The sequence below is a fragment of the Drosophila navojoa genome, chromosome 2, assembly GCF_054131105.1.
Source record: "Drosophila navojoa isolate 15081-1374.11 chromosome 2, UAZ_NAV_1.0, whole genome shotgun sequence".
Taxonomy (NCBI): domain Eukaryota; kingdom Metazoa; phylum Arthropoda; class Insecta; order Diptera; family Drosophilidae; genus Drosophila; species Drosophila navojoa.
In genome coordinates this window covers 11183542-11209736 of record NC_142890.1, presented here as the reverse complement: position 1 = coordinate 11209736, position 26195 = coordinate 11183542, and the positions used below count along the sequence as shown (strand labels likewise).

Below are 26195 nucleotides of genomic sequence, written 5' to 3'. Positions count from 1 at the left end.
AGCATAGTGAAAGCTCCCATTGTCGGAGCTGCCACGGACGTGGAAAGCATATAAAAAACCGCGCAAACAGGCGAAAAGCGTGCATGACAGGCAGCTGGCAGCGAGTCGAGGCGAGTCGAGTCGAGAGTAGAGTAGATGGAGCAGAAAATATTGCAATTTTAAAATGCAAGCAAAGTCCATTAAAAAAGAAGTGGAACTGGGCTCAATGGTGGGCAAAGGCCCACAACGGGACGTGCTGCATGCCAATCAGGCCAATTTGCTGGCCGAAATTGGGCAGCAGTCTAGGCCACGTTTATGTGCAACTGATGTCGACAGCCATTAGCTAATTAAGCGCTCAAGGTGTCTCGCACACACACACACAAAATAGGGAGAGACAAAGGCAGAGCGTAAACAGTAGAAGCAACGAAAAGGAAAAACAAAACTGAAAAGTATTATAGTATGAAAGGAAAAAAATATAAATAAAACTGCTTTAGGAATGCAAAAACTTGAGGCATACACTTAACACCTGGCTGGCGTTGAATATGAGAAGGTGTTCAGAACTATTTGAGAAAAAAAAAAAAAAAAAAAACAGCCGTGAAAGTGTGCATTAAATATGCATTGTGCAGCAATTTAATAAACTCAGCTTCAATTTAACTTTGCGCAAAGTTCCTGCGCTGCTGTTGGCGGCGTCTGCATTTGATTTTCTCGCCAAACAATTTCAACTTTACTTGCATCTTTTATATGTGGTAAATAGAGCATAAAAGTGCTTAAAGTGAATTAAATGTATGGCGACTGGAAACAAACTGAAAGTTCCTAATGAGTCTAGGACTTAGCTCACTCTCCCATGAGACTTTATGCCTAAATATATTTTTTAATTCACCCCTAATCCCTAATGATAATTATAACAAACTAGGCAAATACATGAACATATTTGGAGTCTTCTCATCTAGAGCTCATTACGGCACACAATAACCCATTCAGTTTGTCAAATCTTAGCTTCATGCTGAAATATGAAAAGTAATTAGTTGAGGTTTTCATTAAACTGCTGTCGCCTTAAGACCCAACGAGTTAATTAAAAATCTAGCTGACTCTTGACAATGGCCCCGAGTCGGAGCGAAACCGCAGAGTGTTTATGTTTATAAATGAGAATATTATAGAAATGATGAATGTGTCAGCAAAATTCACAATTCACACAGCTCGCACAATGCAGACAAATGAATAAGGCATGAAGAAAGCTGAATAACAGAAAGTAATGCAGTCGAGGACGATGGAGACGTTGCTAGGAACCCTTCAGGACTATCCACAGTAGGCCTACGGTTCTATCTGACTGCTTTTTCTTTTTCCATTGACATTGTGAATCTGATTAGAGCCTGTTTTGTTAACCTACTAACTGTATCGCCTACAAGCTGTGGGCCCTTGCCCTCGTGTAGCTGCACCTCTGCCTCAAATGTCAACATTGTCGAGTAAGCAATTTGTATACCCAGCAATTGAGCGTGTAAAGAGCATATAGGTGGTAGCTTGCAATGGGATTCATTTGATTTTTTCTGAAGATCTCTTTGCAAATATTACACACATATTACTTGCACATGTATATAAGGCCATTCTATATAATATATGCAACATCTATAGGGTATCTTGTAGCTTGTTGTCCTCTTGACTATCAAATGCTAACGTGCTTCAGAGTTACAATCAAAAGTTACTCAATGTTCATTGACAAGCCCACACACACACACACTCACGCACACACACACTCACGCACACACACACACACATACCGACACACCCACAGAGTTGTGCGTGCCTTAGTTTAGTTGCCAGATAATTGAAACAAGCTGGCTGCAAAATGTGTGTCGTGCGAACTGCATCCTTGCAGGATAAAAGGATGGCAAAAGAAGGGAAGCGTAATCAGAGATGATAAAGGTGCACGCAAAGCTATCTAATTGCATCTTTAATTAATGAAATGTAATAATTACTGTTGCTCGTACTGCTCTTTAAACACAATTAAATAATATTATTGCACGCGCATTTATATTATTTAATGTTTAATTATTGACTTTGTGCTGTATTAATATAAAGCTTTTAGCGCTCATTTCATCTCTTGTCATTATTAATTACAAATAATTTGTACCCTGCGCTAATTAGCTTGACATTTAAGGGCTGTTTGTACAGCTGACACCCGGGGTCAAAAGTAAGCTCACACACACACACACACACAGAGTCCGAACTGTTGTAAATTGAATATGTGATTTTTCCGACTTCTCCGTGCTGTGGTTGCTTCTTCATCGCATACGCATGCATTAAACATTATGTAATTTCCGACAGCGAGGTAAACTTTTTAATTAACACGCACTTATTAAAATTACCACCTGCCCGTGTACAAATAATCGCAGTTATGTTAAGCTCAGATATATGTGTATATTCACATCGTTTAAGGCAATGAGTTAATGAGAAAAATGTCGTTCATATAATACTTGCTCAACTTTCAGTTCATGTCCTTAACTTAAAAATAATAATTGAAAAATCATACATATATATATATATATATATATATATATATATATATATATATATATATATCTTTATTATTCTTCAAAAATAGATCAAATCACTTTCCTAATATCAATACTAAACCACACACAATTTTCCTCACTTTTCCCTTGAAAGCTTCGAACAATTCGCCGAGCATCAGTTAGGTGAGTAAAGAATGCCATTAAGTGTGCTCAAAAACCTATTAAACCAATAGCTTAATGTCAGCTAAAAGCAATTCAGAAGCGAGTAAAAGTAGTTGAAAGTATATTTCAGCTCAATTTATTTACTTTGCATACGCGTGGCACATTGTTGGTCGACGTTTTATGGCATTCACCGCATGATAACAAAAAATTATTGATAAATAATATCAATTTGAGCCATGACAACGGACGCAGCCACACACACACACACACACACACACACGCACGCACACATGTACACTGTTTTATGATGTGGGTGCATGGATAAATGTGGATGCTTTGACACTGACTGATGCTGATGGATGGCACTTGTACTAACTTGACTAAGCTGCCAATCAGCTAGCCCTTAAGCACTTACCGCACGCTTATCGACTCTTTTGTCTATCTAAAATTCGAACGATTTTTATTTTCATTGGTACACTGGAAACAGTATCATGATATAAGGGTGCCACATATTTTACAGCACTTGATGTATTTTTTTTTCATTTCTCTCGTCTGTTTTTTACACCCTCTTTAAATATGAAATACGTTCACTCTAGAAATTTTAATTTGGCCGCCTGAAAGTATGCTACACTTTCGTTCAGATATTACTTTGATAATCTCGAGCATTTTGTTGGCTTTATTACACGCAATTACGCAACTTTGCTACATATTTTTCACTCATTATTACATAATGAGCTCCGCATAGGGTCCGAGCGCACATTAAATATCATTTCGGCCGCTGCCGAAAATTGAACTGAAATTTAAATTTACAAAAATTTGCAAGTCCCCAACAATTTCTCTTTCGCCACAGTTGCTGTCTGCCGTTTCCCTTTACAGTTATAGTCAAATATATATATATATATTTATATATATACATCTGAATGCTGGACTGTGTTTTGACCATCACAGCGGGCGCAATATAAGCAAATTCCAAATGTACTTCAAACCGAATTCTTAATACTCTCAGAAAGAACATAAAAATTTTTTTTTTTTTTTTTTTGCTTAATATTTTATTATTATTTTAATAACACAAGTCTAAAATATTTATTTAAATATTTGTATTGAATTTTCAAAAGTTTTAATTAAGTTTTTCTTTTATTACTTTAATTTAATATATATTTTCGTTTATTTCTAACTATATCTTTGGGTCCTACGACTTTATCCACATGATCCTTGGTAGCAGCAGCGCTAAGCTAAGCCAAATTTTCAATTTGACTGGTACCAAGGCGACGTCGCTGCTGCTGTGGGTTTTACATTACATTTAACTTTTCTCGCCTTATATTTTATTCAAATGTTTTTGCCGCAGATAAGTTGCTGCTGCTTGAGTGCCTGACATTTCCCACTTGGCTGCCGTGAAAATGCTAAAGAAAAGCAGAGCCAGACGGATAGGGTGAGACAGAGAATGGGACAGACACAGAAAGAGAGAGATGGCGAGTGTGAGATTGAATTGCAGGCTGTGCGAAAGGCCAAGCAAGTCCGGATTGTAACATTATCAAAAGCGTCCCAGCGCGCACTCATTGTCCACGCCGACGACTTGACACGCAGCCTCGTTCGACTGCTCTGCTCTACTCTGCTCTGCTCTGCTGCTGTGCTCTGTTCATTTCATTGAAAATTCCATGCCTTGCTATTTATGGGTCAAGGAGGATGGAGAATGCCCTCTTCCAAGCCAGCTCAATGACCATTAGGCGGATCTTCTAGTCCCAATTTGGAAACGTTTCTTGTTTTTGCTTCCCTCGCTCCAGGGCCAGGTGACCTGCCCGAGCTGCTGGTCAGCATAATCAGCGAATTAAATTCGCAGCGAACTTTAAGTGAATTGAAAAAAAAAAGATAGAACTTTTGTGGTACCCCCGGCTGGGGCCATTAATTGAGTTGCAAAAAGCACAAGGTACACAAAATTTCATTACGTATACGACCCGGTTCATGACCAGGCCGCAACTGCTGCGAAAGCCAACTGAAAGCCTGACAAGAGTTCACCATAAACGTCATTAGTTCTAATAACATTTACACCAAAGCAAACTTTGTCACACCAACACACACACACATACATATATACACACCCACCCACAGTCTCGCTGTCCGGGCATAAATTAATCCGAACAAATCATTTGTTGACTCGCGCCGCACTTTAATCGAGATTTAACGCTTTCTAATTACTTGCTATAAACAACTCTTACAGCAATTTTTTTTAAATAAGCTTTAAATTAGCCTTGCCAATGTTGCCTAATTATTGTGAAATCGGCGAACTCTCTGGAAACCATTTAAATAAATATTCTGCATAAATTATGTGAATAAATAAATAGCTAAGTGCCCGGAAACGTGTTAATTTGGCTAAGCGCACATTTCTTGCCAATTCGTGTACGGCTCTTAACTTTCTAAAATGTGCGCAAGTGTACAAATATACATACATATATATTGCATGAGCATGTTTTCTTTTTTGAAACGAGCAAACGATTTTGAAAGGGTAGCTCAAAATTTAAATATATTATAGATTTTATTTATTTATTATTTTGGATTTTAAGGCATATGTATTTATATTATAATATATTTTATTATTTTTTAAAAACTCAGGAAAGTATGTTTCAATTTTGTTAAGGAGTATGTAAGGACTTTTTCAATAATAACAATAAATTTCAACAGAATTTGATTGCATTATCTATCTATGATTTTGACATGTTTTCTTTGGCGTAAAAAAGAAAATAAATAAACAAAGTTTACACTATAATATTTTTTCTTTCATTATCCCAAAAAAAAAAAGCTTCTTTGCTGTTTCCTAATAAATAATATAATAGAAACAGATATAAAACAAAACAAAAAAACCCGCAATATCCAACGGTGATAAAAAGTTTTCAGTTCAGCTTTTCTTTGCATTTCAATTACACAAGCTGTTGTCGCTATTCTAGGGTATTCAAGCTTTATTACCTTAATTGTTGTTGTGATTTTATTTTATTTAGCTCTCGGCCATTTTGTGCTATGGCCATTTTGGCCACTGGTTGGCTCTGCTAATTCGCATTTTCATTTGTTTTCTCGCCCTGTTTGCGCTTCAATTAACAACAACTTGTTACATGCGCAAATTGCACTAAGCTCTCGAGAGAAACAGAAATAAATAAATAAATAAATAAACGCGAAGCAAAAATAAGAAAATAAAAAATAAAAAAGAAACGAACATATATTAACATTTATGTATGTGCATATACATAGGCATATACATATACAATATGTATGTATGTATATAACTGCCTACATCGGTAAAGCTGCGTAAGGTTTTCATTTTTGGTTGGAGAGGTGAAATAAATTCGCAGGTAAATGGCCCATTTGCTGGGCGGGTGCTAATTTCAGAGGAATTTCGAATTTATGAAATTTACAGGTCTACAAATACACGCACACACACACACACGCACTCTCACAGACATCAAGTACTTGTGGGAAACAATTAAAATACAGAGACTTGGACTTAATTCAATTACAGAAGACCTTTAAATAAATATCTCGTCAAAGTTATTTATATTTTATTAAAGTAATTTTTAAATAGCTTACACACATTTATTTACATGTAATAGCAGTTTAGAGCTAATTTCAATTAATTAATAAATACAGCTAATTTAATTATAAGGGCAACTAAGGCTCACAGGGCGTATGTGTGATAAATATAACAAAATCCATATTCTAATTATAATTAACATTCACTTGAATTGATTTAGGCTGAAGCAAGTTAATGTATCTCATTAGGCCAACTTTTGATACTCTTAGACTAAGTCCCTATCGATAACTCTTAAGATCAAGCAACTATTGTACTAAGAGCGAATGCACATCTTTTGCTCGGAGTGCTCGTTCATGAATTGGCGATTGAATAAATAAAGATTTATGCACGCATGCAGCATCTGAATGTCACTCGAATGAAAGCCAAGCAATCGATTCAATAATAATAAACTTCTCGCTTACCCCGACCCACCCCCTGCGTCCCTACCCAATTTGGCTAACGAAAATGGTAACCGATGCCATTTTCATATCAATTCTGCTCTGCTACGCAACTGTCATGGCACAATGGTATCCAATTTGCAAGTGGGGAATGCTCGTAAATAGTGCTATGAGTGTCGAGCATCGTTTGTGCATTCATCAATGTTGGCTATTGGAGGCTGCATCTACGATTTGGCCATAAACGAGAATAGCTGCGATTAGCTTAAATTGCACAACATGCTCCGACGATTGCACGACACAATAAAGCAATAAACGAAAGCCACGGACTGCTCCCGTAAAGGTCAGCAGCAAATGAAGTGGCTTAGGGATTCACATAAGTGCCCCAAAGATGTTGCTGCTGCTGTTGCTGCTGCTGCGACAGCTGTTGCTGTTGATCATGTTGCTGCTGCTGCTGCTGCTGCTGTGGGGATTCAGGCACATAGTGTGCATAGCCAATATTATTAGTCTGGGCCTGCGCTGGGTAGCTGCCCATGTGGTCGTAGTAGGCGCCCGGGGAGGCCAGGCACTCGACGGGCTGGGAGCTGGCGCTGGAGCAGGCCGAAGACAGCGAGGCGGATGAGTTGAGCGGCGGCGAGTGTGCGGCCACAGCGGCGGGCGCGTTCGGCATATGCTGCTGCGTTAGGGGCAGCATTTGATCCATAAGATACTGGTCCATTTCCTTGGGATCAATGTCGACTGCCGCCGGCTTGCCCAAGTAATTTAGCGCTCCATTGGCGTGTGACGCTGATGCCGCGCCGGCAGCTGGAAAGCTGCTACCGTTGTAGCCGTAGCTGGTGTAGCTGCCACGCGTGCCGTAGCCATACCCGCTGATGTTCTCCAGAAAGTCCATCTCCTGCACACCGCCCACGCCAACGCCCACACTCACTCCGTTTCCGTTCTGTGCTGTGTAGTTGAGCTCGCCCAGCGCAATATATTCCCGGCCCGCGTCCAGCAGCACGCCGTAGTCGTTGTTGTTGTTGCCGGCGCCGCCGCCGCTGCTCGGCTCGCTCAGCTGCCGCAGCAGCAAACTGTTGCCCGTCGTCTGCTTGGCGACGCCCGTGTAGGGCGTGGCTGGCGGCGTCAGCGATGACATCGAGCTGGCCGTCGAGCACGGCGAGTCGAGCAGCCCGCGCTCCGTTTCGCTGCCCAGCGAGAGGCCCTGCTCCAGCAGGCTGGCCGCGCAGGCGCTGTTCAGCGACTTCATGAATGCCTCGTTGCTGAAGACGTCGCTGGTGCTGGTGGCAGTGCTGCCATTGCTGCCGTTGCTGCCGTTGCTGGCGCTGCAGAGAGTGGAGCTGGCGCAGCTGTTGTTGCTGGCCTTGCTCGTGCGGCGCTGCGGTGCTTGGCCGCCGGAGCTGCGACGCGCCGTAGTAGAAGTTGCTGTTGCTGCTGCTGTGGTTGTTGCTGGCGTGGCAGCAACAGTTGCTGCCGTGCCCGCTGCCTCCGACTGTGGCATGAGGCGAGCCTTTTTGCGCCGCGGCTGATATTTATAGTCGGGATGCTCCTGCTTGTGCGTCATGCGCAGCTTCTCGGCGAATTCCATGAACGGCTTCTTATCGCTATCCTTCAGATTTCTGCGAAAGAAAGAGACAAAGCGAGAGAGAGACAAAGAGAGAGAGAGTGAGATGTAGTGCGCAATCAGCGATTTTATTTATGGCCACTTCCAGTCAAATGTTCGTTTATTTATTGGTCTACAAATTGGCCGGCGAGTGACAAGCCCTGCGGCCTTCTAATTAACTCAAGGCGGATGCTTTGCTGGCTCTGCACCCTTATCAGCGCATTCTCGACATTTCGACGCGCTTATCGCGCACCCGCTGAACTGTGAGATTTTAATTTCCAAACCGATTTGTTCTTACAAACAATGTGAAGACGGCACCGACATCTATCACACACACACACACACACACATAGTTCAAAATATATGTATATACAAATTGTCGCATATAATTGCAGCTGTAGTGCGAATAGGAAAATGCTGTGAGATGACCATAGAGCGTACCTAAGATATGAATATGAAGCAGAGTTCAAAAGGGGATTTTATTTACTATGTATTTATTATATTAGTTGTGTACACTTTAGACTTTTCATATATAATTTCTGTATAATTCGTCCGGCAAAAATTTATTTGGGAAAAAGGGAATAATGTAGAGCTTTAGATTTTCAAGAAATGCTGATAAATATAGGCTTGACTAGGCAATGAATACTGTAGAAGCATTTCTGTTTGTTAAATTATTTAGCACGATCTTTAATTCAAGCCTAACAGAGCTTAGCTGTATTTGCTTCAGGGTATTCATCATTCACTCTAGTACCATTGTCATATAATAATAATATTATCGTGGGAGGCCTTTCTGTTTGATGGACTGTTCAGCCTAATCGAGATAACTTGATAGTTAATACTCAAGATAATTATTACTCTAGAAAAACTTGCGTAAAATAAAACCTTATCTAAGTTTCCCATTTTAAAGATATCTCTAATATTATTCTACAATCTATCTATGCAGACTTCACTCCACTCATACTTACTTCCACAGTTTGCCCAGCGACTTGCTCAGCTCCGAGTTTTGCAGATGCGGATATTGCTTGGACATGACGCGACGTGCTGCTTGGGCCCAGACCATGAAAGCGTTCATAGGTCGCTTGATGTGCTCCTTTTTGCGATCGGAGGGTGCTCTGGAAAGGTGAAGGCAACAACAATGTGAAATGAGTTTAAATGGCATATTTTATGCAAGTTTCTGTTTTGGCAAGTGCAAATGCTTCACAGCCCTTACTTGACATTAATTACACGAGAAACAAACAGCAACGGCAGCAACAACAACAACAAATGAAGAGCAACAACAAAAAATTGCTTTGCCAAAGTGTTTTTCCGTTGGTAGCGGTTGCCGCCGTTGGCGATGGAAAATTCGCGAATTATGTCTAACTATAAATTGCAATTAAAACTTTTATTTGTCAGGGGCAAGAAACAGAAGCTGCGCCCAAGGCTAACAAACTTCTGGATTGCAGCAAGAACTTTATATTGACTCAAACAAACAAACAAACAAAAAATAAGTACAGAGAACAGAAAGATTTTGGGGAGTACCAGACTAGGTAATACCCAAATGCAAAGAGAGATAGAGACAGATATAGATATCAAGTGCAGTCATTAAGCCTGACTTTGACTGTAGAGCATATTCATCCATAGATCGATCGCAACATCTCCATTGCCTAAAACCTATATACCTCGCACAGCGACTTGCTCTGCCTGAAGCTCATGAAAAACAACAACAACAACAACAACAATAGCAAGAGCAACCTGCATAGGGAACCACAAGATTGCAACGTCTGCGAATGGCTGCTGGGAGCCACAGCAATGCCAAAAAGCTTAACTAGAAATGAATCACAAATATATATGTAGTATATAGTATATAGTAGCTATAGCATATAGTATATATAGTAACTAGCAAAATATAAATGCAATCTATTGCCAAAGCATTCTCATTATTATCTACCGTCTATAGAAATCTATTCAAATTGTAAGCCATCTGCAAAGGGGAATTGAAATCAAATTCTATGGCAACAGTCGAAATGTGCAATTGGCTGCCATTTCGCCTGATGGCCAACATGACCCACATCGCTTGGGCAAGAAACTACAATTTGCTGGCTTTTCGTGTCATTCGGGCAGCATAACAAGAAAATTAAGAAATATATGGCTTACCACACAAAGCCTCTGTGTCTCTTTGTCGTTTTCTCTCTTCTTTTCATATCTTATTTATCCCTCTCTCTCTCTCTCTCACTCTCTCTCTCTCTCTCTCTCTCTCTGTCTTTCTCTCTCTCTCTCTCTCTCTCTCTCTCTCTCTCTCGATCTATCTTTTTATACCCTGAACCCATTGAAAATGGGAAATCAGGGTATAATGGTTTTGTTAAAAGTATGTAACAGGCAGAAGGAGGCGTGGCAGACCCCACAAAGTATATATATTCTTGATCAGGACGACAAGCTGAGTCGATTTGGCCCTGTCCGTCTGTCTGTCCGTCCGTCCGTCCGTCCGTCCGTCCGTCCGTCCGTCCGTATGTATGAACGCGTCGATTTCAGAAGATATAAGAGCTAGAGACTTCAACTTTTTTTTTAAATGTCCGTATATATCACGCGCAGATCGAGTTTATCACTAAAAAACGATAACTCATTCCGATATTTTTTTATCGATAAAAAACCTTATCGAAGATCAGTTAAAAAATTATATCTCCTACATCTTTCAAGCTAGAGTCTCCAAATTTAAAATGTATATAAAGATGTATTTTATACAATTTCGGTTTTTGTTAAAATTTACCCCCCACACCTAAATCCACCCCCTCACCCTCATCTTTGTAAAAGTCGTATATCAAATACTAGAGACTTGAGCTTCGGTATACACATACATTTTAACATTATGATTACGTTCTGAAAGTTTCATTACAATCGTACGTCTAGAAATGAAATTATTCAACAAATAAGTTTTCATTATATTGCCAACACTGCAGCGCAACCCAAGCGCAATCGCCTGTATATGTGAGTGTGTGTATGCGTGTGTTTGTTTGTATGCGTGTGTGTGTGCGTGTATTTGTTGTATTTGTGTTTTGTCAAACTCGAATAAAAGCCTCTATGCTCTGCATTATATGTATATGCATTTGGTTACTGGAACATAAGTGAATATACATGTATATACATATACAAAAATATATCTACAAAAGGACTTTATAAAAGTCAATTCAAAATTCCCTAAGTAAAAGTTTTTTAAATAATAATAAATTTACTTAATTTCTCTTCATCATATATGATAAGCTCTAGATATTACTTTTGTGTCTCATATATAAATAAATATATATATTTTTTGTATTTCTTGTAAATTATATAAATTATATAAGTTGCAAAAGTAATAATTAAAAGCATCAAAAGTTCGTGATATCAAATACGATTTATACGTACATTATCGATACTTTCTAAATAAATTATATACAAAATATATCAAAGTATCGTCGATATTTATAATCATTTAGTATATGGCAGTAATTAAATCTCGAAAAAATTTAACATGCTTTATCGAAGTATAATAATTATATATAATTATATATTACATTTGTGAAAGAAATTAAATATCGAAAAACGTAAGCCTCTTTTTGCAGCTTAAGCAAACCACAAAAGAAGTTTAAATGTTTTCAATATATAATATACATTGTTTAAATTATTTATAATAAACATGTTTTTTATATATTTTAGTCATACAAAGTTCAACAAATTGCAAAATTATTATTCAAGTACTCAAAATATAAAAACGTTCCTTAAAATTATTTATATTATAATAATATAAAAACAATATAGGACAAATAGTAATTTCATATTCTACACTAATCCTAAAGTATCTGTTAGTCTGTCAGCCATCTCATGTCTAAGCCACATTCTGATTTAGCGTGTTAGGCAAAAAAAAGGTAGAGAGGGAGAGCGAAATAAAATAAAAATAAAAGATACTTTCCGAAACAAATTCAATCAAAGACATAGGCGTGACAGGTGGGCGTTGGATATAGGCTGTCTCTGCACGGATTACTTTTATAGAGAGTATGCTCGTTTCATGTATATTGAATTATTTATCCTAAATAAACATGAGCTGGCAACAGATTTTACTAGCCGAGGCAATGAATTTCGATTGTCGTTGCCCTCAGCTAAGACAGAGTGTGCGTGTACCAGTGTGGGTATGTGTGTGTGTGTGTGTGTGTGTGAGTAGTGTGTGCGGAGTGCGTGTGCTGTGTCCACACAGGTGCAAATTTGTGCTTAACAACATTTTGTGCCTCGGCCGGCAGAATTCTTGGCTTTAATCAAAGCAATTCAATGAATAAACAGAGCACGAAGTAAAAATCCAGCTCAGAAATAGTCCAAACCAAGTGGTAAATAAACATTATTTTAACTAACTGCAAGCTGGCAGCATTTCCTATAATTTATGTAGGTGTTTACTGTACGGTTGACTGTAAATAAAATATCTGACTTTGTCGCTTTGGAAGTAAACAACAATTGCGTAATTTAAGTTGACTTAATATTTACTCTAAAAGTTAATGTTGATAAATATTCGTGATTTATATCGAAGACTGTTGTATTTCATTTATTTTTTGAAGTTTTCTTAAAGCTCAAAGGGCTCAATAGGCATGGATTTATCTTGGTCATTGATCATTAATATTAATTCTATTTAATTAAAGAAATATAGATGAAATTTGTCATACAATAAATCGTATAAAATAATATAAATATAAATTATATTTAATTTTAATTGCAATTTTATTTCATAAAAAATTATTAAAAATTTCTTTTCAAAGTTTGGGCATTGAAATTTCGCTTAATTCGCTCGAAATCGGCTTTAAGCGAAACAAAAAAGAGTTGAGTAACTGTTGCTGAGGTGGAGAGCAACAGTGTCTCTGAATTTATATACAATATATGTATGTGTGTAAGAGTTTATATAAGTATGTGTGCTTAGGGCTGCTCACATCCTCTCTGCCATGCTGTTGCGCAGTGCCTGGGCTTAATTACAACAACTCGAGCTCGAGTTGGAGCTTATTAAGCGATTAAAAACGCGCGCAGACCGGAGGCCAAATGGCGGTTCAGTTGGACAGCCAGAGAGGCGAAAGGGCGAGAGGGCGAACGAGCGAGCGAGCGAGAGGGAGATGGCAAGCGGGAAGCTGCTTATCTGTAGCTGGTATCGTCGCGGCTCCCCCTCCCACAGGCACAGGCCCACCTTCCCCTTGCAAGCCGTCAAAAATGACGCACAACAAGTGCATGTGTGTGTGTGTGTGTGTGTGTGTGTGTGTCTGTATTGCCAGCTCTCACGCTTGACAGCACGCTAATCAGAATCAAGTGATGTTCGTTTTGCAGCAAAAGTTGCTTCCAACGCCAGTTCCGAGCACTTGGCAACTCGAGCACGTCTTCATTATGCTGTTGTTGTTGTTGTTGCTCTTGTTGTTGTTGTAGTCGTTATTGTTGTTGCATTTGGAGATGCGCAAATCTCATTAAGTGATATCTTCAAGTGGCCCGTTAGCTGCGCGCTGCATATGAGAAATGAGCAATTTTCTTGCTGTTGCTGTTGCTGTTGTTGTTGCTGTTGCACATGCCAATGTTGTTGTTGCTGCATCGCTTTTATCAGCAATGGACCATTTGCAGCTTTTGTTATTAAAATACACACACAGACACACGAACGCACGCACACATAAACACCAGCAAATTGAACAAAATTATTCAGGCCCAAATATTTACACGCTGTAAATACAACAAATTTCCATTTTTCACTCTGTTTTTTTTTTTTTTTTTTTTTTACATTCATCAATTTGTAAGCGAGCGTAAAGGGGGAAAAAAATATAAAAACACATTCGACTACAAATGCAGCCAATTAGCAACGTCTCACAGCGATTTTCACAAGTTCAACAAATATGAATTGTAGCCAACAGATACAAAACACAGCTGAACAAGAAGAAGAAGAAGAAGCAAAATGCGTGTCAACAAATTGCAGTCGACAGCGACAGCGACGCCAACAGCGACGCCAACTGCAGTCGCTTGTGTTTGCTTAGGCAGCGCTGCTCATCAATTTCCCACGCAGCCAGCGCCGCATTTTACGACACTTTTATTTTGTTGGAATATTTCTCACTTTTTTTTTCTTCTGTTGAACACTTTTGCGCCACATTCAAATGCCGAACGGATGCTGTGCCCCTCCCCGCTCTGGCCCCATCTCTCTATTTGCTCGCTTTTTATTTCGCTCGAAAACGAAAACAGTCGAAAAATATCAAGTTGGTCAAACATTGCGAGCTACTGATAAGCCGATAAGGCAATAGTTGAACAGTTGCATGAGGGCTCATCTGCCTGCCCCGCCACACAAACACACACAGAGCTACCGTGAGAGCTGCAAGCGAGAGGCGCATTTGAAGTTTACTCAGCTTTTGTTGTGACAAGAGGCAGGCAACAAAAGCAGCCGCTGCCGCATTCAAGGTCTCCTGCTGCTGTGCGGGATCCGACTGTGGTCTCGCTTCTTGCTATTGACATTGAGTGGCATTCTGAGAATAATGTCGTCATCTTTGGGGCAGGTTGCGGCGCAGGAATTGCAGGCGCAACAGCTGAAAGGAGCAACAGCCGCAACAACAACAACAACAACAACAGCAGCAGCATCTACAGCCTCCATAGCGAATTCCTAAAATATCTCAACCACAACAAAAACGGAAAATTCATCCAGATTTTTCCTGAAATCGTGTGCCTAAAAATTCATTCATTGCTTTTGCATATTTCAGCAGAATTCAAATAAAATGAGAATTTGAAAATTCAATGCATACAAATTAAAAATAAATAGGAAATTTTAATAACACAATTAAATTATCACAGGGAATCATATTTTTGCCAAGATATTTTCTTAAGGAAATTTTAATTGTCTGCTAGAAGTAAAGCCCCATATATATGGCCATTTGTAATTTTCCACATCATTGGAAAATGTATAAAAACATTTCCTTCACGCTGCACTTTTCGTTTGTTCTATGTGTGTGTGTGTGTGTGTGTCAACTCGCAGGCGAACCTTGAACTTTCCATATCATTAGCTTGGCATCCAATATTTTCAGCCTTATGCGTAATTCGAAGAGCTTTTACTTTTCATATGAAGCATGGCGCGCGTCTTTCCACCTCCCCCTCCCCCTCCCCTGCCCCACATCTCTGCCATCTCGCCTCGTCCTGGCACACACTTGAAGGCCCGCTTTTTCGCTGCTTGTTTTTCAATTTCCAAGTCAATTTATTTTTACAGCCAGTCGTCGACGACGCACTTGAGCCGCGACAAGAGCAGCCCAAGAGGATGCGACCATCAGTGACCAGGGCACGCATAGAATACACTTTCAATGGGGGGTCGGGTCACAGCAGGAGATGGATGGGGGCTGTGGAGACGACTGGACGGCTGGACGGGGGCTTAAGCACTCTCGGTCTGCCACTCACAACTACGCAATGAAGAGCGACACTTTAAGTGCCCGAGTTCGTAGCGAAACCGAAGCAAACTTGTTAAATGCTCAGCTAGTTGTTGTTGCTGCTGTTGTTGTTGTTGTTGTTGCTGTTGCTTTCAATTATTTGAAGGAGTACACACCATCGATGATATGCGATATGGCCTGATATGTCTCTGACATTGCTGTTTGCCTTTCAAAATGTCCCGCTGCCTAAATAACACTAGACAACACAGGCCGACTTTCAATTGGCAACTGATATACGAGTCTAATGATAATGTTTATGGTATGCTAATGAAGGGCAATGATAATGTGAGGGCTAATGTAAATGTTAATGGCAATAATTATGTTAATGATAATGTCAATGTTTTTGTTAGGTAAAGTAATAATGATTAACTCAAAGATAAAGAAAAAATTAATGATAATGGTAATGACAATGACAATAATAATGATAATGATAATAATCATTATGAAATACCATAGTATTCATAATAATAATCACGATAATGATAAATATAATAGAAATAATAATAATAAAAAAAACAAATTAATAGTAATAATAATAATAATAATAATAATAATAATAATAATAATAATAATAATAATAATAATAATAAAAGTAATAATAATAATAATAATAATAATAATAATAATAATAATAATAATAATAATAATAATAATAATAATAATAATAATAATAATAATAATAATAATAATAATAAAAATTTTCTATAATAATAATAATTATAATTTTACAAAAATAATTTAAAGAAATTAATGATAAATAAATCAATAATAATAATAATTATAATTTTACAAAAATAATAAAAAAAATTAATGATAAATAAATCAATAATTAATAATAAGAATAACAATAAAATAATTAAATAGAAATTCAAAAAATTATTACAAATAATAATTGAGACAATAAGTATATACCAAATATAAAATCTAAGCATAAATCAATTCCTTTCTCGTAAATTTCTCACTACAGCCACATGTCTTGTAGTACAGTGTTGCGCACACACATAGCTTTTGGTTAGTCTATATAGATCGGAAATTGCTTAAATTGAACTTTGCTTTGCAGTTTCGTCGCCCAAAATACTTGAAGCTGCGTCGTGCTGGCACTCCAGCAGCATTCGTCCGTGTCATCTAGAACTGCGACATGGCGAATATTAGATGAGAGTAGAATGGCGCTTAGCCTCACAGACACACACGCAAGCACCCACGCACAACCTCAGACGCTCCATCCCTTAACCGTTACAGCTGTCAACTTGCTTGGATTTGAGGACTTGCTGTTTGGGTACAAAAAATTGAGGCTCCACTTTTGATGCAAACATTTTTTCGTGTTAAGCATTTTATGAAATGCTAAAATAACAAATAAAACACACATATGTAGATATTATCTGTGTGTGTGTGTGTGTGTGTGTGCATGTGAGATGAGCCGCTTGTCAACTCGATATTCCACTTCATTTCCCGCTGTGCAGCGACTGGCCTAGCATTGAAATCCCAGCAATCAGTGTGTGGATGGGCGTTTATTGCCCGATCCCAGGGCCCATTGTCACGCACCTGTGCCGCCTGGTCTCGGCCACCTGGCCATAAAACCGCCAGCAGAGCCATCGGCGGCCATTTTGGCAAGCGACCCACGCGGCGAGCAAAAACCAAACAACATGACAAAGTGTTTGTGGTGCGAGTAGATGTAAGGATGTGCACCTATATGGTTGTCTGTATCTGTCTCTGTGTGTGTGTGTGTGTGTGAGTGGTTTGGAGCAACGACTGGGGCAACGTTTTGTAAATTTACTTGCAAACAATTTGGGTACCTGAAAGCTCACAAAACTGTGGGGCCCAAACAGCGGGAAGCTCCGGCTGCCAGACCGAGTGAATGTGGGCTCCAAAAGTTTAGGCAGGGCTGTTGCGGTTATGAGCACCGCAAAGAAGCTAAGCAACGGCCAACAGCAACAGACCAGAACAGCACCACCCACACCACTCGAGCCACCCATACCAGTCGCAGCACCCGCATCCAGCAGCAGCAGCGGCAGCGGCAGCAGCACCTACAACAGCCACAAAATCAATATTTATCTTGTAAGCCGTACGTGTGTCTGGCCGGCGCTATTGTTGCTGTCCAAATGGATAGCGAGTAGGGTCCTGGCAGCAGGAGTTCCCTATCAGCAGTGGCAGCAACAAATACACACACACTCAAACACACTCAAACACTGGAGGCAAATTGCCAAAGAATGCCATGAAAATCGAATGCGGAGCTATTTAAGCAGCTGTTGTACTATTATTTATACGATTGAAAACGAATTTTCATTTCATTTTTCGCTCGTCTACAAAATGAAGTCAGCTTTGTTTTGGCAATTGGCAAAAGTTACCAAAATATGTTGCTATATTTTTAGCTAGCCAGCTATAAATCTAACCGTAAAAATAGAATTTCTGGCTGCACTACAAAGTTTTTCATCAAATTGAAAAAAAAGCCAAAAGCCAAAGCCAAAACGAAATGAAAAATTTTGGTTATTCAAACATAGAACTTAATTTTTGCTTAAATAAAAAGTTTGTTTGCAGTCTTATATGAAGTCTAATAAGTGTCAAGAAGCAAAGCCTTGCTAAAAATAAATAAGAAGCACAAAAAAATCTCTACTCTGCTCAGGATACTCCCTTAACAATTAGTCTCTCCCGAACGCATAGAGCTCTATATATTTTCATATCCAATTTCCCATCACATGCTTAAACGTCTCGCCAGCCAAAAGTTTCCCAACCAAATATTTTTCTATTCAAATCTGGTCTCATGTGAACAACATTTTCGACGTGATATGTGTCAATGTTCCGTGGATTGATTGGACGCCGTGGTCACGCCCAATGCGAGTCTGAAGTGTTGGTTTAGGCGAGATCCGTATGTTGGGCATGTAAATTGACTGGGCGGCTAAGCGCACCCCAAAAATAAAGTGGGAAGAACAAGAAAAAGAAAAGAAACTTAGTCCGCCCTGGATGATATCAGTGCCTGGAGCGAACACCCCACCTGGTGGTAGTTGTTGGCATTGATAACTCGACGAAGTCAGATAAGCAATAAATTATTTATAACGCCGTCGCCGAAGCATAGCCGAAGTCCTCTTATCTAATCGCCGTGTAAATACACTTAGAGAAGCGCATAAAAAAGTGAAGAAATTAAAGCTATTCCCTCAAAAAGGGGTTCAAATCGCTGCAAATGGGGTGCATGGGGTGACATGCGATATGATATAAATATATACATATACATATAAACATACTATATAGTATATATGTATTTAAACAGCACGGAAAGCGACTATAAAGTTATGTCCAAGGGGACAGGGTCTGCGGTAGGGGTCAGGGTAGAGGCAGGGCACGCGAAATTGCGACTTGCGACTTGCGACGGGCGTTGATAAAGGCAAGCGCCAATCATCGAGCTCCTCAAGTGTTTGTCACACTTATTTCCACTATTATTATTATTTTGCTGATACTTTATTTATTTTCTTAATATGTTTAGGCTCCAGGCGCATTTGGAGTGCATGATTCACGCGCTGAAATTTTGGACACACGAATTTGCGGTGTTCGTGTGTGAGGTGTTATAAAAGTTGAGTTGGGTTGAGCTGGGTTGAGGCGGCGCCAGAGATCACATCTGAGTCTATTAATAACGATATTATTTTATCGACCTGTTTGCCGTTTTATAGCACTTGCATTTCAGGTTCGCTAGCAGGCCTTTGATATTCAAATTCATATTTTTTTCTATGAAAAAAATGTAAAATTCTAGGCAATTAAAATAGTCAAAAGAAGAATTTTTTTTTAAATTTTTTTTCATGGATTTCAAATATTTTATAGGTTTAAAAACGTTAAGACTAGAGCGAAAATAGCATAGCTAAAATTTTAGGCGATTCTTGTTCTTGTTAAGGCAAAATCTAATTTTTTATATTCATTTTTTTATTATTATTATTATTATTATTTTTTTTTTTTTTTTTTTGTATAATTTTTTTTTTTTTGTAAATTTCAGCTTTAATATCTTACAAATATATTTGTATATGTTTTTTTTTTTTCAAATTTAGATATATATATATATATAGTTTTTATCTATTTATTCTATATTTTTCTATGGACTAAAAAATAATTTGATATTGATGATATTTTGTGTAGATCTTAGCTATATAAAAAAAAAAAAAATAATAACAATAATTTACCTAGACTCTTTATACCAATATATATTTAAAATCCTTTATAAATTACAATCCAAATAGTAAGACCTTCTATAGCTTCTACTCTATATGGTAAAACCTTTCAATTAAAAGCCATGTAGTATCGCTTTATAAGCCATCTAGCTAGAGCTCCTATCACTTAAAAGCCATGCAGTAAGACCTTCTATAACTCCTATACCATATCTGAGATCCCATAGATTTTTCTCAACAATCTTATAGACAAGTATTTGCTACCTCAAACACATAATTCCCGCATAAGTAAATAGCAGAGCTGAGCCCTACCCCTGCCCGGGCTGGATGTGACCCTGTGCATGGGCTTTTTTAAAGCGACTTGAAGCCAGAGCAAGCCGGCATAGATAAACAAAGTCTAGTGTATGTAAACGTTGGTGGGCCGACGAAGGGTTGCCTCTGGGTCTCGTTGGTCTGGTTGGGGTGAGGAGGCGGGGGCTGGGGTCTAAGCGCAGCCGTTACGTGGCGCAGATAAAGGCAACGGGCTGGGCTGCCCGCCTCCTCGTCATATCCTTGTGCAAACACACACGTGTTCTTGACAGCGATTGCGCTTTTGCAACAATAAACACAACACGTAGTCCAAGGATGTTGCTTGTTTGCGACCAGCTGAGCGCACGTTGCTGATAACAGGGCAAAACTACAGTAGACTATCGCTATGTTGACATTTCGCTAATTAAGAGCAAGCACGCGATAATCTACATGTAATCCTCAATATCCGATCTGCATCCACTCTCATCTAGCTAATCCCCTGAATTTGCCCATGGCACTCGCCTGCTATCCAGCCCGAGGAGAGCGCAGTGTGGCAGCTAATCATATGAGTCGCCCGACGATAAATGCTCGGCAAATACATAGTCTGTTGACCGTTACACAGGAGCACACAGCAGCACAGGGATCAGAGCGAGAAGGCCGCCAGGCCATTCTCACGACTCTGGGGCCCTGGCGCCAGCGAGTTGCCTCGTTGCACTTGCCCACATCTGCCATGCAGTGGCAAGTGACAACTCCGACTGTCTCGAACGATGTGTTTCCACTGGATTTGGCATTATTTTCACACACGTATACACCTGTACAGCCACCTCCCGCCCCCTGTGACTGCCGTCTGGGCAGCTTGTTAGCAGTTAACATCTTTATGCTAAAAACATATTTATTCGCTTTTTATGCCTGAATTGATTTGTCGTCTTCATTTCGAGCGCGTTTCGTCTGCTTCCCCGTTTTCACTGTATTTTCTATACCAACTGAACCCTATAGATATATATATATATATAAATATATATGCATGTGTGTGATATACGAGAGCTACTACCATGTGTTAAGATGTGTAAATTCAGTTCACATATTTACATATGCCAGCGTATTCCCAAACGTTTCGTTTCTTCTTTTACACTTTTTGCCTTTGCGGTTCGCCAAGTTTGTTTATCCATTTAAATAAAAAAAAAAACAGAAAAAAAACAGACACAACAACAACAGAATGAACAACCGCAAGCTCATAAAATTGTGCTAATCAGCGACGAGAAGAGCGCCACGCTTAGTCATTCATAAATGCTTCGATTCGCGGTTATCCACATCACGAGATTTCTACGATGGAAATTTAAGGCTGTCTCTAGGGACTGAAGAACGAGGACCGCTATGCTTACGGCTAGAGATGTCGATATAAGATTTGAGTACTTTTAAAATACTTTTTGTGACTGTCAGTTTTCCTCGGAGCTGAGAGTTCTTACAACTTTTTCTTAAACACTCTATTTAGTTACAGCTAAAGCTTCCTTCAAATAAATAACTAAAAATATTGAATCATTTTATTAAATTTTATTTTATTTTTTTTTTTCATTTAATATATATATAGTTTGTATATTCTCATGCTGCCTTATATATCATCATCATCAAACTATTGTGCTGCAATTTTTACTATCAACAATTTATTATATTCTTATTAAAATAAAATAAAAATATTTCTTATAATTTCAGTAAGTAAAAGAAAAAAAGTGTTTATGGGAGGTTACAAATCACAATTCCTAAAATTAAATCACCCGAAGTCAATTGTGAATTCAGCTTTGAATATTTTGCTTAAATCGAAAGCCACAGTAATCAAATATTTTGCGTAGGCCACAAGCCTCATAATATTTTAGAAAATATTTACTTTAGGGAGGATACGAATTTTTATATTTGAAAGAAAAATTAAATATTGAAGCATACATTGATTTGCTATGCGCGTAAATGCCGACAGACAGACATGCATAGATAAAACACATAGATAAACTGTTATTTATTTACTTGGAAATTTGGATAGCTACTGAAAGTACTTTATTGACAATTATGAAAGGTAAACTATACATAGAAAAAATTCTAAGGTTCGAATATCCGAAAAAGAGCTAATATTAAAGATATTTATTGAAAAATCTAGTTATCTACAAAAGTTAGCGGCAATTATTTTATGGTATATTGGATATACTTTGTTGACATTGGTCATAGGATTACTTTTGCTCAATGCTTAAATCCGTGGCCATAAGAACCATATACTATCTAAAACACTCTTGAAAAGCCCTAGATTATATTAATCTAGAAACACCATATATTATAGTAGATCCGATTCTGCACTTAGAGATTTTATTGCAAAAACTCTTATAGACATATATAATATAGATATATAGAAATATCCAGTTAGTCATCCAAATTAAAAATTTAATCAATTTTACTTTAAGTATTTTCTTATGTAAAAAAGGATTTTTAAGCCCCCAGTAGCAAATGATTAATGATGTAGCCAATCGATCTTTCCACTGACTGCAATATAATGACCTAATCCAATTCATTGTCAGCAAAAGCAGACAGAGTGTCAAGGAATCATAGCTGTATCGATTATGACAATTATCTTATCAAATTTGCCAAAGTAACAAATTTGAGGAAGTTGTACTTATAGATTAGAAATATGCTATAAGCCATAAGCTCGAAAGAGTCAAGAATCTACTTGATTATAAAAAGGATGAAAATATAAGAAATCTATATCAATAAAGACCCATACTGCATTTTTATATCACAGAGTGAATCTATATATTACTAGTTTGAAATCAAGAATCTGAACATCAAGTTTTGAATGTCTGAAAATCTAGAATCTAAGCAACGAGTTAGCTACAACTTTAGATCAAACACTAATATTGCAATGAAAACATTTTATGAATCATGGAAATTTGAGCAGATATTAAGATTATTTTATATGATTACAATTATTATATTGTACCACAGAAATCAATACATATCCTTATCGAAGGTTGTATAAATATCACAAATTCAAGACCCGCTTAAAATTTTCAACTTACTTGGCGGAGGCTTGGACCAGATTCCAATCGTATCCCTCCAGGACCTTCATGACGGCGCTGGTGATGCGCTCATCCTCCTTGCGTCCGCCTTGGCCGGCGGCGCGTTTCTGCTCGGCCTTCAGGGCATAGTTGGCCAGGACTAAAGTCTCCACGGGCTTGGCGCGTTCCGTGTTCGTATCGGCGCTCATTTCGCTCAACAGTGTTTGCCGACGGCTGCGCGGCTTTTGTCAGAGATACAGTTACAGTTATGTATTTGGATACAGATACAGCTGCTCGGATCACTCAGAGACTTGGCTAGACACCCACACAGCTGGCGAGGCGACGCGACGCGACTGACAAGCGAACTGCGACTGATCTGCGCCTGTTGACTGCTCGGCTCTCGGCAGTGTGAGCGTTTAGATCGTCGGCTCGGCTCGGCTCGGTTTGGCTCGGCGATCGGAGATAAGCTTAAGACGCCGTTGGTTGGCTACTCGTCCGTCCGTCCGCCCGTCCGTCCGTTCGTCTTCTCCTGCTGACGATCCGCGGCGGGGGCGCGCACATAAAAATCGCGGTACGCGTGTAAACATTAACATGTTCATGTGAAATTAGGTGGCCCCAGCCCCACAGATCCGCCGAGCGGGGCCAACGGGGGCAGCGATCGAGTGACAGTTGCAAGAGAGAAGACAGCCAAGGGGAGAAAGAGAGAAGGGGAAGAGAGCGAGAGAGTGGGAAGATACGTACTGAAATTAGTAGACACTTTACAACCACATGTGGATTTATGACACCTCGACAAAGACGCAGCCCGAGGGAGCAGACAGGGCGACGGGGTTGCCCACTTGTTGCAGCTGTATTTGCGGCAACTCGGCGATAAGAGCCACTAAAGTGTTCGACATGGATAAAGGATCGTTAAAAAAAGGATAGGAGAAACGCTAAGCACGGGTAGCCCTGGGAAATACATTTGGTGAATGAAAATCTTGAATAAGCAATTAATATATTCCATTAGAAGCTATTAGGTATTAAGTATTTCAAGTATATTTATAGTAGATTTGTTTGTAAACAATTGGGTTTTAAATATTTTAGGAGTATATGTATAAAAATAGCATACGATCATTTAGTATTTTATATAATCTATCATCAAAAATGTAACAAGAATTTTGTATTATTTTATATAAAATATTTTTTATTAGTTTTGTCTGTTTGTCATATATTAATTTTGATTACTATATATAAATATATTTTTTAAATATTATTATATTTTAAATATATTATAAATATTAATTTATATAGTAGAGCTGATTAGATAATATTTAGTTGATTATAAAATGATTAGAAGTATCAAATATAAAAAAAAAATACCACATCTATATGTGAAGTCTTCAATCTCCAAAGCTGCCAGCACAGACCTAAGCTGAGACTCAATTCAACCTTAATCCAAGCTTAGTTAATTGTTAAAAATGTAAAGCAAATCGAATGTAACTAAACCTCTTCAAGGAACTAGAAATGTAATTAAAGAAATATTATATTATTTTATATAAAAATATTCTTACGTAACAATTTTTAATCTATACCTCAGAGGCAGATATATGAATTCGAGCAATTCTACTCGAACAATTTCTACTCTACATGCATTTACTAATATGGATATGAGCTCGCTCAATAAGATAGTGTCCCTCTTCGACGAACCTTAGTCAATCTCTTCGCCATTTCATTTGGATTGACAGCAGATAATAACTTCTATCCAAGAGATTATAATATTATTCATACTCCTATTTCTGAATTTGAGTTCAACATAGTTGAAAATGCGACCATAGAATGCGACATCGTAAAATCACAAATCTTAAACGTGAAGAATAACTCGGTCGAAACTAGATGCTATTCATTTCATGGCCATAAAATGAATCGATGCGTATTTATGTTGGGCTTTTATTTATTACTGCTCTCCCTCTCTCTCTCTCTCTCTCTCTCTCTCTCTCTAACACACTTGCCCTCTCACTCACTCCCACTCTCTCTTTCTCTCTCTCTCTTTCATTGTCACACTCCTGCTTTAGGTGGTTTCATCTGGATGTGACTTTTACCCGACATTTCTTCGTCTGCAGCCTGCTAGGGCTCGTTGGGGTTTTTTACAACTTTATAATTTTTACAACTCAATTAACTTTTTTCAACTCAAACGCCGCCGGCAAAACGAATAAAAAACAAAACAAAAAAAAAGAAGAGAAGAAGAAGAACGCCGAAATGACCAAAAATTTAAACAATAAAACACGAAAATGCATAAACGAAATCATAAATACCTACTAGATACGATCGAAGCGATCGAAGACGCCTGCCAGATGAACGTTTTATGCGATAAAAAACAAAATGAATACATATAACGGTGACCGCGTCGGGTATGCAGGACTACAATGTACCCTAGAGCTAGCTGGAAGCTAGGGATATAGCCGTATGGAAAGAAAAAGAGAGAGAAATGCTTAGACGAATCAGATCGAAATTCTCTCGAATATACCTCTGCGAATATTTATTTATAGCCTGAAAAATTAATTAATATCCTAAAATGATTGACTTCTTTAAAGAAAAATCGATATACGGCTTAAATAATATATAAATATCATATAACTTCTAGAGAATATATGGACGAGTGCAGGCTCATTTATTGGTAGCCAATCAGAAACCCATATACCCCACTTGGCTATCACCAATATCTACAGGGTAGCATGAAAATAACAAATAACAAAATATAAAAACAAAACTGAAGTGTCATAAAAGGCATCAAAATGGAAATAATACTCACAGCAGTCCCCCCACTCCATACCTCCCCAACTGACCCCGCCTCCCGTCCACCCCTTCGTTCACCTCCCACCACTGCGGAAAATTGAATCGTGTCTAGCAATTTAATGGCAGCATCTAACAAGTTCCCCCATGCCATGCCCTGGCATGCCCTGCCACGCCTCCCCCCATCCCCCCTGCCAAAGCAATTTTCTTGCCGGCGAACTTCAAAAGGCGCCGCCTTTGTTGATAAACAAAACGAGCGCCTGCAAAATGTATGAAAAAAAATGTATTAAAAAAACAAAAAATAAATACAAAATCGAATTAATTAAAAAATATTTTTA

At 38.5% G+C, this 26195-nt stretch overlaps 1 protein-coding gene across 1 annotated transcript; it reads right to left on the bottom strand.

Moving 5' to 3' along the window:
• Positions 1-6173: 6173 nt before the first annotated feature.
• Positions 6174-24019, bottom strand: Sox100B (SRY-box transcription factor 100B). Its single transcript, XM_018112783.3, has 3 exons — positions 23113-24019; positions 9168-9314; positions 6174-8218 (listed from the first exon to the last, which is right to left on the bottom strand). The coding sequence occupies exons 1-3, from the start codon at positions 23298-23300 to the stop codon at positions 6967-6969; spliced, it is 1587 nt and encodes a 528-aa protein (XP_017968272.1). The 5' UTR covers positions 23301-24019; the 3' UTR covers positions 6174-6966.
• Positions 24020-26195: the final 2176 nt, after the last annotated feature.

What these genes read in the sequence shown, in the direction of transcription:
- Sox100B (XM_018112783.3), bottom strand. Translation starts at nt 23,300, where the DNA reads ATGAGCGCCGATACGAACACGGAACGCGCCAAGCCCGTGGAGACTTTA. An exon ending in CTGGTCCAAGCCTCCGCCAA is followed by an intron (nt 9,315 to 23,112) that starts GTAAGTTGAAAA and finishes TCACCTTTCCAG; the next exon opens with AGCACCCTCCGATCGCAAAA. An exon ending in TCGCTGGGCAAACTGTGGAA is followed by an intron (nt 8,219 to 9,167) that starts GTAAGTATGAGT and finishes TTTCTTTCGCAG; the next exon opens with AAATCTGAAGGATAGCGATA.